Here is a 13,484-nt window from a genome sequence, read left to right as displayed (position 1 = left end):
GGCCCAGGATCACTTCCCAGCCTAACACACAGAGACCCTCCCAGCCCAGCCTCCTCTTCCCCCTCTGCCCTTCTAGACACCGAGAACTCAGGCTTCCACGACCCTGACTCCTGAACTTCCTTCTGTCTGGATTGCCTTGTTCTCAGGGTTCAGCCCCACACAATCAAAGCAGAAATGCATCAACAGGGAATCTTCTCCACATGGGACAGAGTCACTAGTATTTTCTGTTGTCACAAAGCTACACAACCTGTGAGCTTTTCTACCTGAGAATGGTGATTAAGAAAAAAGGGATGATCCCATTTTTCTGACCCATCCCCCAAAACCACCAGTCTAGGAAGTGGGATGACTGAGTCAGCCTGGTTTGGGAAGCCACCCTTACCTGCTGGTTTCCAGAAGCTTCCTCAGAGCCAGCCTCCCTTCCCTTCTCCCCCTCCCACTTAACAAACTACACACAGCCTTGGGCAAAACAACTTTATTGAGAGGAAGGTGGCCAGTGGGAGGAAAGATCTGGATTTAGGAATCCTGGATGCTACTCCCAGCAGGGTCACCAACACCACACACAAGTCCTCCCAGAACCTCCAGGAGTTTCTGTGCATTGACACTGCGTGGGGAGGGCGGCCCTTCCAGCTCTAACACCCTGCAGTTCTAGAATACTCATCCAGTGTAAGTGGTCACACCAAAGGACTGCAAGTGCCCTACACAAAGGATTCCTGTCCACACAGAGGTCACCTCTCCAGCAGGTCCAATTCCCAACCCACTGGCAGGTGAAGTCTGCTGGAGTCACACAAAAGACACGGGCTCTTGGCAGAAGTGGCTCTGGAAGTGTGGTCTGTAGCCAACAGACAGGCCTTCGGGGGCCACCTGGAGAACATTCAAGGCCAAGGGGCAAAGGCCACCTTTGGAGAGGCAGGAGGCAGAGGACCCTTCAAGGGACACAACAGGCCAGGAAAAAGTAGATCATGTCACTTAACCGTGCTGTTACACTGCAAACACATCAACACACTTGTCTGTTTTAAAACAACTGTACCAGCCATCAGCAAAGTAGTTCCAGCCTTCCACCTCCTTCCACAGATGCTGTCTCCATGCTGCTCCCCACACAAGATGAAGCCGTCCCCAGAAGGGAAGACGCCTGATGAAACCAGGTACTGCTTCCTGCATCCACAGACCCATCTTTTGTCTGGAACATCCCGGTCTGCCCAAAAGCCAGCTTTAAAGGAGTCACTTCCCAGGATGTCAAATGGATTCTGGACTACATATAAGCCACATATTTCAAAACATATTACCCAGCTGTTTCTATGTTGAAATCACAACTAAAGCCAAACCAAACCACAGCAAATAAAACCCTAAAGATTTGTTTACTGGAACTATGTACAAAGGTTCACAATGTCGAAACGTAAACAGAGCTGGCTCTGGGTGACAGCCCTGGTTATTTGCAAACAAAAACTCCTAAGCATTTCTTCACAGCCGCTTTCAAGAAAACCCCTTCACTGAAGGTGTATTTCTCCTTCAACGTTTGACTTTACCAGGCTGTCAGAAAGCAAGCTACCTACTCTTTTCTGGATGGGAGAAAGGTCTGTTTTTCAATAAACACCCTCCCCCTCCACTCCCTTCTCCTGCCCCCACCCACCACCCACATGACAGGGGATGTGAAATGGCTGCTGAGCTGTGATCACTCAACTTGGAGACAAAGGGAAAAGCCAGGCTCCTAGGCATTAGAACTCTACTCTCAGCAATGGCATGCCCAGGTGGAGGGCTAAGGGCTCTTGACAAACTTTTCAGGACACCCAGCTGGGACAGCTCCTGCTACAAAGTACCCAAGACCTTACTCCCACCCTCCCCCCCAGACCCTGAAGCCAGCTCCCCTGGAACCAGCCAAGCCTAGAATCTACAAAAATGCCTGTTGTACCCCAGGCCAAGGGGTCACAAGAAGAGGGCACTGGGTGGCAAGTCATGAGACACACAGCATGCAAGTCACCACCTAGTGGAATGCTGAGCCTCCAACCCCAGGGGGACTGGGATGAGAGACTCTGTGGGCTGGAGAAATACCACCTGACCCACCCCCTGGGGGAGGGTTAGACCCTCTACTCAGCCACCAGCCGGCACCTCTCCTTGTTCAATGCTTTTAATACTTTCAGATGGTGAAGTTGTTGTGATGGTCAGAGACTGTGCTGGTGGCCAAGACACCCCTGTGCCTCCTGACACCCTTCCTCCAGGAGACACTTGAAAGGAACCACTCCCCCCCACTTTGAGGCATATCTTGGACAGGGCAATGTCATATCTGGTCGGGTCCTGCCTCCTCCCCACCCCAGAGTCTCCCCAAGCCCAGAAGAAGGAGTGCTTCTGGCCTCTCCTAGGAGCTGATGACGTGGCCAGACCAGGTTTCGTGCTTGGTGCCCGGCGCCAGGTGTGTGATGACCACCTCCACAGCCTGCAGCTTCTCATGCTTGGGTGGAATGGAGCACATCTTATAGGTGACCTCATCACCTTCCACCGGGACGTACTCCCCTTCCACACTGTGGGGGGGAGAAAAGCACTCAGTGCCCAGCACTCAGAAAAGCCCTGGTCAGAGGGTGACCCCTTCCGGGGAACTGCCCCCTGCCAGTTCCGGTTGTGCACATGGAAAATCACAGGGGGCAGCCATGCCTGTGCAGCGCCACTCGGCCTCTGCCTCAGATCATGGCTGAGGAGCGCCCGACCCCATCAGCTGCTTCCCTGGGACCTCGGATGCTGAGACAGTCAGAGAGAGCTCAGTCCCCCAGGGCTGCTCACACTCCGTGTTAGGCGTGGGTGCCAAGGGCTTGTGGACAGAAGAGCAGGGAGAGCCAGTCTGAGCCAGAGACAGAAATGAGGCAGTCACGTGGGAGGGGAAAGATGACCTGGGTGCAGGCTTCCTGAGTGGCCGCAGCACCCCACCCTGGCCCAGGAGTCCCAGAAAACAGCCTGCACCCCTGCTCTTCGTTCCCCAGGAATCTGGTGTGCCTCTGACAAAGACGCTTTTGTGTTCAAAGACAGTTCCAGGAAGTCCTCTCTCTTGGGAGCACCGCCAGAATATTCCCTTAGCTTCTATGGGAATGAGTCACCATCCCAGACAGGAGGCTGAGGTACTCTTTTTAACACCCCCTTGATGAGACCCCACAAATCCCCTTAGATGCCGAACACCAGGGCCAGCAGCCCCCCAGAACTGGTTTGCCTTGATTGAAGAATCAAGTGGCAAATGGAGCTTCCCTCTTTGACTCGGCCACTGAGATGATCAGCCCCTCCCAGCAGTGGAGCTGGGCATCACAGCACCTCCACCTTTCTACTTTGCCCCCACCCCCATGTGTCCTTACTGAGTTATTTTCTTGATGCCTGTGTATATCTCTGTAAACCAGTACAAATCCTTCTGCAGCAGGACAGAGGCAACCCACGTCCACGCCTGCACTCAGGCGCACAGGAAATGTGCTGCTTCAGCATCTCAGGTCTACCCGTAAGACCCCATGTGCAAGAATGTGAGGTTGGGGGGCGGGGACGCCGAAAAAGAATAATTCTCCCCTCATAGCAGACATTTGCAATAGGACCCAATTTTTAAAACTGATTTTGAAATTGGTATATGGTTTCTATATACAGGGTGGGGCAAAAGTAGGTTTACAGTTGTGCACATGGAAAACAATACAATACTTAATAAATAACACAAGAATAAACTCTGGGTTTCCCACACTCCCAGCTGTAAACCTGCTTCTGCCCCACTCTGTACTGCCAGGTCTGCCATGTGGAACAGGACTGCCCCACAAATGGGAATGAAAAACCAGGGGATGCTGAGGCCAAAGGAGGGGGTACGGCTGGGGGTGCCAGATGAGGTCCCCACCCTGAAGGCCACCTAGAAGGCCCGAAGTGAAACACAGGCTGCAGGACACTGGGGCCTACAGTGAGTGGGCCCCACCCTGGGCCTTCCAAGGGTTCCAAATAGGAAGGAAGGACGTCAGTGAGCAAGTGACTAGAGAAAGGGTCCAGCTCCAAACTTCCTGGATCAGTGCAGCCCAGGCAGCCCTCAACCTCACCAGGCCACTTCCCTGAGGTAGGGCAGGAAACCGCCCCGAGGGCAAACAGATTCCCCAGCTCACAGGGGTGTTCCTCCCCATCCACGTGGGTGCTCAGCCCCACCCCAGTGCTTCCCAACTCTCTCTGTCTCCCTCTCTCTCACACACACACAGGCACATTGTTGCCTGCAGCATCTGACACACCAGCACCACCAAGAGCAGTCTCAAAACCCCAGCTCTGAACACAGTCTCACCAGGTCACACATGCCTGGCCTCACACCCTCATACCGGGCACACATCAGAGTCACATACTCTCTCTGCCACTGAGGAGCCAAGACAGTGACCACCCCAGCCCCACACCCCACAGACTAGCCACGGACTCACTCGGAGATGTGCAAGAAGATATCAGGGCCACCGTCCACTGGGGTGATGAAGCCGTGGCCCTTAGATCGACAGAAGCATTTGCAGACTCCTTTGTAGACCGGACCCTGCGAGGCCCTCACCGTCCTGACAAGAGAGGGGCAAAGTGTGAGAGGCCCCCACCAGCCCTCCAGACAGCCACCCACCCCCAGGGGGCACGCCCCGCCTATCCACGCCTCTGCCCACAGCTGGGGGTCTTGGCCAAGACCACCACACACAACCATCCAGGGTTGCACTGCATGGCTCCGGGAGCCATTCACACAGAACCCAGCAGAGTGACTCACTGGACGGCCTGGGCAGATTTTCTCAGGGCTCAATTTCCCCGTTTGAAAAGAGGGTGTTAGACTAAGAGCTCTCTGAGCACCTCTCTGACAACAAGTTATCAGTAAGAGCAGCACCTGCAGTCACTGGGCCCGAGGACTGCATCTGCCAGGCACCAGGTGGGTCCTCTGCAGCACTGGGCAGCCCTGCTACCGTCTCCGTTTGGCAGCTGAGGAAGCTGAGGTCTCACAAGATTAAAGGCTTGTGCGCAGTTAAAGGTCAATGATTTAGGACAAGGTGATTTCCCAGCTGTGGCGACCTCTATCCCATGCCCCTAGATCACGACAGGCTCTGGTGGGCTTGGACAGTGCCCTCCAGAGTTCACAAGTTCCTCACCCTTCCCCCAACCCCAAGTCTGCCATCCCACAAACAGGGACACTGAGGCACCGAGATGGCCATTCTCTGGAAGCCTCCCCCAGCCAGTCTGAGACTCACGCAGAGTAGGTCCTTGTCCGGCGAGTGGGCAGTGGGCTGGGGACCACATTGCCCCGGAGAGGGGACGGTGAGCGATTGCGGGCTCTATGGGTGTCCAGAAGCCCAACTGAAGCCTGGTGGGTGGGGGGCTGTGGTGGTGGAGGAGGTTCAGATGACATGGCTGACCTGGAGAGACACCGGGGGTGCTCAGGGGGCTCACGCCTTCCAAGCAGGGCCCCCAGATGCAACCCTACCCCACATCTGAAAGCCTACCACCTGAGACTCATTCCTCTCGCTGAGGGAGGAATGCAGGCACAAGCTCGCCCAGTGTGGAGGTCACAGTCACATCTCCACAAATACAATGGTTTGCCCAGCTGGGCCAGGGGCCTCCCCTGGGCTCTGCAGCAGCCGTGGACCTCATTCTACCACACCTGTGTTCAGAAATGCCAGCTCGTACCTATGGCAAGGATGCCAATGGTCCCCTGTATCTCCCTAGCCCCCAGCACAAACCTGGGGCACTCAGTAAATTTTGTGGAAGGAAGGGAGAGAAGGAGCTAAGGAGCAAGCAGGCCTCTGCTCTAATGCCAAGTGCCCAGATCAGGACTCCAGCCACTCAAGAAATATTTCCTGACCCCTAAGCGCCAGCGATAAGGGAAGGGGGAGGCATAAGAAGAAACTCTGGAACACAAACCAAAGACAGGATCAGACACCAAGTTTGTATTCTAGGGGCTGTCACAAGTCTGTATCAAGGGGCATTTCAAAGGCAGCCTCTCCACCAGGCCCCTTACAAAGACCCACAGGAGTGAATTTCCACCCAGCCTAGATCACTGGGCCACGATGTTATCAAATTACCTCAGGGATCCTCAAGGAGCCTGGGAGTAAAAGAGCCAGCTGGAAAGCAAAGCAGCGGCCTTGCTCTTGAAGTTTTGCCAAGATCAGGACATGGCCGCTGTACCCAGGGAACACCATATTGTGACTACAAAGGCACACTTTCAAACGCAGCTTTGGCTCAAGGTCAGGAGAAAAGAGCAAAGCCTAGGACCCAGAGGGCCTTGGGTAAGTCCTTTCTCCTCTGGATCAATTCTCCCACTAGCAGAGGGGCAGCTGGGTGGCATCACTTAGCACCTGCTCAGGGTTTCTGACAGGGACCTGAGGTGAAGTGGAGGGGCCGGAGCTCAGATCTCACCCAAGTTCACACGGCGATGGGGACAGAAGCAGCCCAATGGGCTTTATGTGTCTCGCTCGGGGTTTTCAAATTTAAAATGTGAGCTATCTTTTAAACATTCCCAGGAGTGTGCCTCAAAATCAGACTCCCAGCTATTCATGAAAAAAACCGGCAACTCTTGACCATCCTGAACCCCTGGTTCGCCACCCTACCTCCCTCTTTGTAGTAACTGTGTGGCACTGGGGCACCAAGTTTTCAACCTAAATCACCGAGCAATGTCCCCTCTGTCCCCAACCCAAACCACCCAAGAACCAGGCCTGATCTCTCCCCACCAAAAACCCAAATCTCCTCCCTGACATTCCCACCCCCACCCCCCAGCAGCCCCCAGTCAGGTCTCGGTTCTGTCTGGCTGGGAGAGTGACATAGCTACCTCCTGACCCTTCTCTCAGCTGCAGCCGAGGAGGACCTCGAATCTGGGGAGCCCCCACCTCAAAAAGGCCCCAGCTACTCAGCTGGGGTATAGGGGCTCCAGCATGACCCACAGCACAGGTCATAGAGTCCTGGAATGTTCTGATGAATGGGGTTCTGGGAAAGGGGCCAGCCCAGAGAAGGAAGGGGGAAGGGGAGGGCCTGCCCCCACCCTCCCCCTACACCAGGCCTCCCAGGATAGCAGGTGGGACCACAGTGGCTCAGTGATACCAGGGTGAGGTGGAAAACTGCCCTACCCACTTCTACCCATAATCCTCCTCTTTGCCTCTGGAGTCAGGCACATCTGACTTCAAACCCCACCACTTGCCAGTCGTGTGAGCTCGGGCAAGCTACTTAACCTCTCTGGACCCCAGCTTCCAGGTCTGGCAATTGGACACTGTAATAGTCCCGACTCACACCATGATCATGAAGTTGAAATAAAATAAGACACTGAGCACACGGCATACCGCCCACCCAGAACAAGTGAGCAGTAAGTGTCAGCTACACTTGTTGTAAAACTGTCACCATAAAATCCACAAATGCATGCCCAGGGCCAGGCCCTGTTCATGGCACCAGAAACACAGGGCTAAATTGGGAGCCAAAACATAAACAGGTAAATCAATATATGAACAAAATCATTACAGATTTCCAAAAATAAGGTTTTTTTTTTTTAAAAAAAACAGTCAACCATCTGAAAAACAGAAGGAGGCTCTTCCAGGTAGCGGGAAATGCCTGTGTAAAATCCCGAGGTTGTCAAGGGCCAGGTGTGACTGAGGCCAGCAGAGTTTATGTGGTGGTGCTGGGGACGGAGGCGTATGAGACAGGTGAGGGGAAAGGAGGGCAGGCCAACTCAGGAAGCACTGGGCATCAGCATCACTACCACGTGGGTCTTCCTTTCCTCCCGCATTTGTCTGTCTGCCTCCATTCCCCTTGCCATTCCCATCTCCCCATGGGTTTAATAAAGCAGGCCCTCTAACCCAGCCCCCTCAACTCCCCCAATCCACTTAATCCCTCAGAGATGCCAATAAAAACCCACAACCTTGGGGGAGTAAGCCACCTGAGGGTAGCACAGGGTCCCTCTGGGTCCCTAGGGCCCAGCACTGGGGCTGCCACAGAGCAGGATTTTAGACATAGTCCAGGGAATGACCCAAAGATTGCTTACCAGCATCAGACCCAAAGCCCAGGCTGGCATGTACTGTGTACTTGATATGTGCTTAGCACCTTGCAGAATCTGCAGAATGTGGCTGCATTTATGTTCTCTAAACTGAGGCACCAAAAGCACAAGTGACTTGGAGGGGCAGGGGAGAACTTGATGGCCTGGGAGACCCAGGAGCCTTAATCACCACCCTGCCTGCCTCTCATGGCCCATCCAAGCTGGAGAGCAGCTGGAACAGCTGGAGCAAGCCTGGCCAAAGGCCAGTACACCCCCCATGGGCCTAATAGGGAGAAGGAAGAGGGGAGAATGGCCTCTGGGGGGGAGGGGGGTGTTGCGCAGCCAAGGTTGAAGTCTATAAGAAAAATAGCTGGGAGACTGGTTGGCCCAGGAGTCAGCTCTGAGGCCCTGTTGCCACCCCCACAATATACACACAGATGGGACATGTGTGCAGCAGCCCCAGCCCACCCACCGGCAGAGTCCAGGCTTCCCACTGGGCAACAGTTCTCCCAGCAAGACCAGGGGTGGGTGGCCTTGGACCATCCCTAAGAGAAGGCAGTCCCTGCCTCCATGACTTGCCTGGGTCACACATCTAACAAATACACTGATGAAACATTCGGGATGCCCAATAGTGGAAAAGCTATGGAGAAAAAAAACAAGCTGGGAGGAGGAAGCTCAGGCTGGCAAGAGGCTCTAGGTCACACCTGGGATGGGCCTCTGGCCTTCAGCAAACCCTGACCAAATATCATGCCCAAGGCATGTCATAGTTGCTGCGCTGTGCATGTATGTGTTTGTGGCAGTGCACATGTGTGTGTGGTTGTGTCCTTGTGTGCGCACAGCAGTGTGGATGTGTCTTGCTGTGCACGTGTGTGGTGTGTGTGTGTACACCAGTATGTGTACTCACACATGGCTCTCTGGAGCCCCCTGTGCATCTGAACACACCCATATAAGTGCACATGCATTGGCTTGTAGCCCAGGCTTGTCACTGCCAGTGAGTGAGTGTACACCAGTGAGCTAGGTGGGGCCATACCCTGCCCCTGAGCACACTAGGTTCCTGCACGGGCACCAGAGGACCTTGAAGAATGTTGCCTCCTACTCAACTGAGAGTTACTGGACCACCCACCATTATAAGAACAGAACATGGGACAGTAAAAGTCCTGCCCTCAAGTAGCTTAGGTTCAGGGAGGGGGAGACCCACAACCACCAGGACAAAAGAAGCAAACTGGGGCCAGGCAGTGTTCCGGGTATTGTACCCATCTCAGCTCATTTCACTCTCATTTCACTGATGGGGAAACTGAGGCACAAAGGATCAAATGACTTGCCCAGGTCTCACATCTAATAAACGAGTGAAAAACAGAGCACGTCCAATAATCAAAAATGCATGGACAAAAAGCACACAGGGGCAGAGAGGATGAGTAAGCAGCTGTATTTTCACAGCAGCGGTCCCCGGTGAGCAGCTGGCCATGCTTACCCCTTCCCCAGTCAGCACCAGCAGGCTCTAAAGAGTGCTCAACCACGGATGGGAATCCTGGGCCCAGAGGTGAGGAAGGCAGGAAGCCACTCCCACCCTGCCTGTCCCCAGGGAAGGAAGGGTGTGTCAGCAGCGCCTTTATGCTGGGAAAGGGTGGAGAAGGGGTCCTAGGCCCAAAATAGCCTGGGAATTTTCCACAGACCTTGCAGGTCGTCCTGGAAGGTCCTGAGAGTTCCACCAGGCACCAGGCTCTGGGCCTTCCTGAACCCTCCTCCGCACACATATCTCTGGACAGGAGATCCAATCCTGCAGGTCTCCTGTTAACACCCTCCCACCCCCACCGCCTCCTGCCCTCTCAGCCTAAAAGCCACTGACCCTGTCAAGGAAAAGTCTGTCTGGAGCCAAAGAGCTTCCTCCAGGGAGGAGACCCTTGGCAGTAGTGTTGTCAGTCATTTACACTTTAAGGAGAGGAAGCTTGTAGTTCATTTCACAAGGCCCCATTCTTGGTAGCTTTCAGACCCCTGGAGGCACAGAGGAGAACAAGAGCTGGCTTCATGCTGGGAGCTTCATTCTCAGTAGGGTTCTCACCAAAGCCAAACCTCTCCAAGCCTACCACTCTGCAAAGCAGGAGTGTCTTGAGCCTTCTGTGGGTTCCTGGCTAGGGAAGGCTGGGGCTGGGCCTCAAGTCCAGACACCTCCCAGCCCCAGGGCCAAGCCCCTGCTGGCAGGCAAGGATGGGTACTAGCCCACACAAATGGAGGAAGAGAGGTTACTGGAGAACTGGCCAGGGGGCCAGGGTCAATGAAGGTATCATGGCCACTGTCCACCAACTTCTGTGTCAGGGTCTGAGCCAGCATTTACATACTAACTATATTCATCCCTACATCAGGGGACACAGAGCAGAACCAGTTAAGAACAGACATGCCCACCTGTCAGCTAGTGTAAGAGAGTGTAAGGAAAACTGGGTGGAGTTGGGAGTAGGGGTTGCAGCTCTAGATGAACCACAAATTTACCCAGTTGTACTGGGGATCCCAGTCTGTAAACTAAGGCAGAGACTTTTCTGCCCTCTCCTCTCTACCTGCAGCCCAGCTGAGCTCAAGCCAGGCAGAACCGAGGGCTTTCAGGTCTGGGGGGCTGGGTCAGCTGAGGCAGGGCAGGGGGTGTCCAAGAGAGTCAGAGAGGCCCACAAGGTGCCCCATTCCTCTCCACTGTTCCAGAGAGCCTGGCTCCAAGGGGAAGGAGGGGGAAAGGAGTGGGTGGAGGAGGCAAGCCCCAGTTAAAGGGGTGGGAAGGCAAGGGGAGGGGCAGGGAGCAGGAGGGGTGTTGGCAACACAGAGAGAAATATGAACAGGGCAGGAGGATGCAGCCCTGGCAACAGCAAGTGGGGATGGATGAGACCAGCTGAGCCCCATCCCAGGCCAAGCCCAGCTGGAAACTGCTGGAAACTGCTCACCTGCCCTCTGCCTGCCCCCTGGGACCCCAGTGCTGGGAAGAGATCCAAAACCCCAGGACTTGTGTGCTGGGAAGCAGTGGCAGGCCCTCCAACACTCCTGCCACGCCCCTCCCAGAGAGGGTCACCCAGCACCCTGACCACCTAGGACATCAAGTGGCCCTGACAGCCCCTTCTGGGAGAACTGAAGCCCTTGTTGGAAACTAGAGGCCAACTATGCACCCTTAACACCACCACTGCAAGCACACAGGTATTTCATCCTCACCTCCCCCAGCCCTGGCAGCAGACCTGGGTTTCAGGCCTGACTCTGCTCTTCACTTCTTCTGTGACCCTGACAGGTGACCTCACTGCTCTACTCAGCATGCAGCCTCAGCTACCTCATCTGTCAAATGGGACAGTAACAGTGGCCACCTCCCAGGCCCAGGGACCTTGTACAGACCTGATGGTGCCAACAGCAATGGGCTGGGTCAACAGTGGTTGAGCCACTCATGCTGGAGCTATCAGGGACCTTTAGAATGATTGCTCCTATTCCTGTCCCTGCTGATGGGACACAAATGAAACATCCTGATTTTGCCACTCAGCAGGACAAAGAAATACCGGTTCCCTCCAAAGGGGACCTACTCTCAACCCCACCTCAAGAGCCCAGGGCCCAACCTGGGCCCAGATCAGCTCATTGGGAACCCCAGCACTTCCTTCGCCCTGGTCCCATGACCCTGTCTTGCCCTGGAGGGGCTCCTGGGCCAGTTGGGGGTGGGAAAAGGACAGACAGACCAGCACTGAGAACCAGAGGTCATCAGGGACGCCCGGAGTAGGGGAGCAGCAGAGGGGGGGGAGGGCTGGGGCCTGGAGGAGGGGGCAGGATCACTTGGGGAATGAGGAAGTCACTCCTGACAGAGGGAGCTGCAAGGGGCAGAGGCCCGGGGAGGGGCGGGGTGGGGGGCAGGCCACAGAGAGAAGTGGGAAAGACCCAGGTGGAAGACAACAGAAAGCTCCCTGCGGAAGTTTGGCACTTAGATGGCAAAGTGGACGATTTTCAGCCTGGGGTTGATTTGAATCGATTGTTTTCATGACTTTCCCCTGCCAAACAGGTTGGAGAGGCAAGACTGGGTGGGAGCTAAGAGACTGACAAATGTCAGCATAGCAAGTAAAACATGTAACCGTGGCTAACCTTCCTCCCGGCACTGGGTTGACCATCTCCTTTTATCCTCACACAGTGCATTACAGTAGGAAAAGTTATGGAACAACCCTAAGAAATGGAGTAGCCAAGAACTTACATGCAGGACCCATGGACATGAACAATGGTGTGGGGACTGCCTGAGGGAGTGGGGCTGCTGGGTGGAGGGGGGCAAAGTGGGGGAAATTAGCACTAATATAATAGCATAATCAGTAAAAATATTGTTTAAAAAAATTTAAAGCAGAAGTATAACAGCAAGGAAAAAAAGTTATACGCCCAGCCTAGGGAAGGGGAAACTGAGGCTCCGGGAGGCCTCCCAGTTTGCAATAGACAAATGAGACACCACTGCCTATGATAACGGAGGCCCTGTGGAAGAGGGCTGACCTGCGCTCCCCCACCCCAATACATATCCAGACCGACCCCAGAAAGGCCGTGGGGGTCAGGGGTTTCCTTTTTTAGAAATTAAAAAAGAACACTTCATTTCCGGCCTGCAAACGGGCTGCCAGCCTGCCTGAGGAGGGAGGCTGCGTACGCGGGCGAAGTTTTCGGCTCCGCCTAAAGGCACCCCCATCCGTCCGCAAACACACTCGGCCAGCGCCCGACTATTCTCCCTCCCCCACAGGCAGCCAATCGCTGGCTCCCGCACCACCCGCGCCGGGTCTGGCCGAGGTCCCACCGGCCAATCCACAGCTGGCGCGGTCGGCTCCACCTCCCAGACCAGCGCCCTCCACATCTCGACCCAGAGTTTCGCCCCATAGCTACAAGAATCACCCCAACCACGCTCCAGCGAGGGGCGAAAGTGAAGGCAGGATTTCCTAGAACCACAAAACAGGTGGCTAGGCGGGAAGTGCAACCGACAACCGCTCCCAATCGCTACAGGTGCTGCCACACCCACCCTCCCCCTGGGGATAAGTAACTCGCTCTCTCCAACAGGCCTCCTAGACCTGGATGTTTCCTAGGGGCCTAGCCAGTCCTTGCCCTGTGCCCCCTGCCTACCAGCTGGAAGACCCTGCACGAGGGGATTAACTGGGAGCAGTGGCGTAAACAAGGCCAATGTCCCACCCGGCCGCTACCAGGCCTCCAATTGGGGGCACCCCGCCACATCCCTCCTAGCGTACCCTGAGAAGGTTCCTACCCGTGGATCCACTCCGCTCAGCCAGCTGCTTGGCTCCGACTGCTAGAGCTTGGCTGGGGAGGAGGCGTGGCCCAAAGGGCGGGACCGCCTAGAACACGCCCCCAGGGACTTCCAACCAATGGAGCCCAGGCAGAAGCCCCGGGAGCCGGGGCGGGACGGGCGAGGCAGCTGCGTCCGACCTTTGTGTCTGCGCGCGCAAGACTAGCAGGAGCGCGGGACCGACAGCCACTGTCTGCTTGTTGAGGCGCAGGCCAGTGGCCGCCCGCGCCGCACCCTCTTTTCAGAGCTTCTCTGAAA

The 13,484-nt window shown here is 55.3% G+C and overlaps 1 protein-coding gene across 3 annotated transcripts; it reads right to left on the bottom strand.

The window, feature by feature from the left end:
- Nucleotides 1–456: 456 nt before the first annotated feature.
- On the bottom strand, nt 457–13,266 carry CARHSP1 (calcium regulated heat stable protein 1). Of its 3 annotated transcripts, none has more exons than XM_037054681.1 (4): nt 13,188–13,266; nt 5,193–5,357; nt 4,401–4,523; nt 457–2,513 (listed from the first exon to the last, which is right to left on the bottom strand). In XM_037054681.1, the coding sequence occupies exons 2-4, from the start codon at nt 5,348–5,350 to the stop codon at nt 2,351–2,353; spliced, it is 444 nt and encodes a 147-aa protein (XP_036910576.1). In that variant the 5' UTR covers nt 5,351–5,357; nt 13,188–13,266; the 3' UTR covers nt 457–2,350. The 3 variants fall into 3 exon arrangements, with proteins under 3 accessions (XP_036910576.1, XP_036910577.1, XP_036910578.1); XM_037054682.1 differs by having other exon boundaries at nt 13,171–13,247; XM_037054683.1 differs by lacking the exon at nt 13,188–13,266 and adding an exon at nt 12,824–12,846.
- Nucleotides 13,267–13,484: the final 218 nt, after the last annotated feature.

The sequence above is a fragment of the Sturnira hondurensis genome, unplaced genomic scaffold, assembly GCF_014824575.4.
Source record: "Sturnira hondurensis isolate 20B ecotype Veracruz unplaced genomic scaffold, ASM1482457v3 Scaffold0008281, whole genome shotgun sequence".
Lineage (NCBI taxonomy): Eukaryota > Metazoa > Chordata > Mammalia > Chiroptera > Phyllostomidae > Sturnira > Sturnira hondurensis.
Note: the sequence above shows the minus strand (reverse complement) of the source record. Positions and strands in the feature narration are given on the sequence as shown.

Bases quoted from the DNA above. Each gene is read 5' to 3' on its own strand.
- CARHSP1 (XM_037054681.1), bottom strand. From the start codon at position 5,350: ATGTCATCTGAACCTCCTCCACCACCACAGCCCCCCACCCACCAGGCT. The intron at 4,524-5,192 runs GTGAGTCTCAGA...CTCTCTTGTCAG, and splicing joins CGGACAAGGACCTACTCTGC to GACGGTGAGGGCCTCGCAGG. The intron at 2,514-4,400 runs GTGAGTCCGTGG...TCCCCCCCACAG, and splicing joins ATCTTCTTGCACATCTCCGA to TGTGGAAGGGGAGTACGTCC.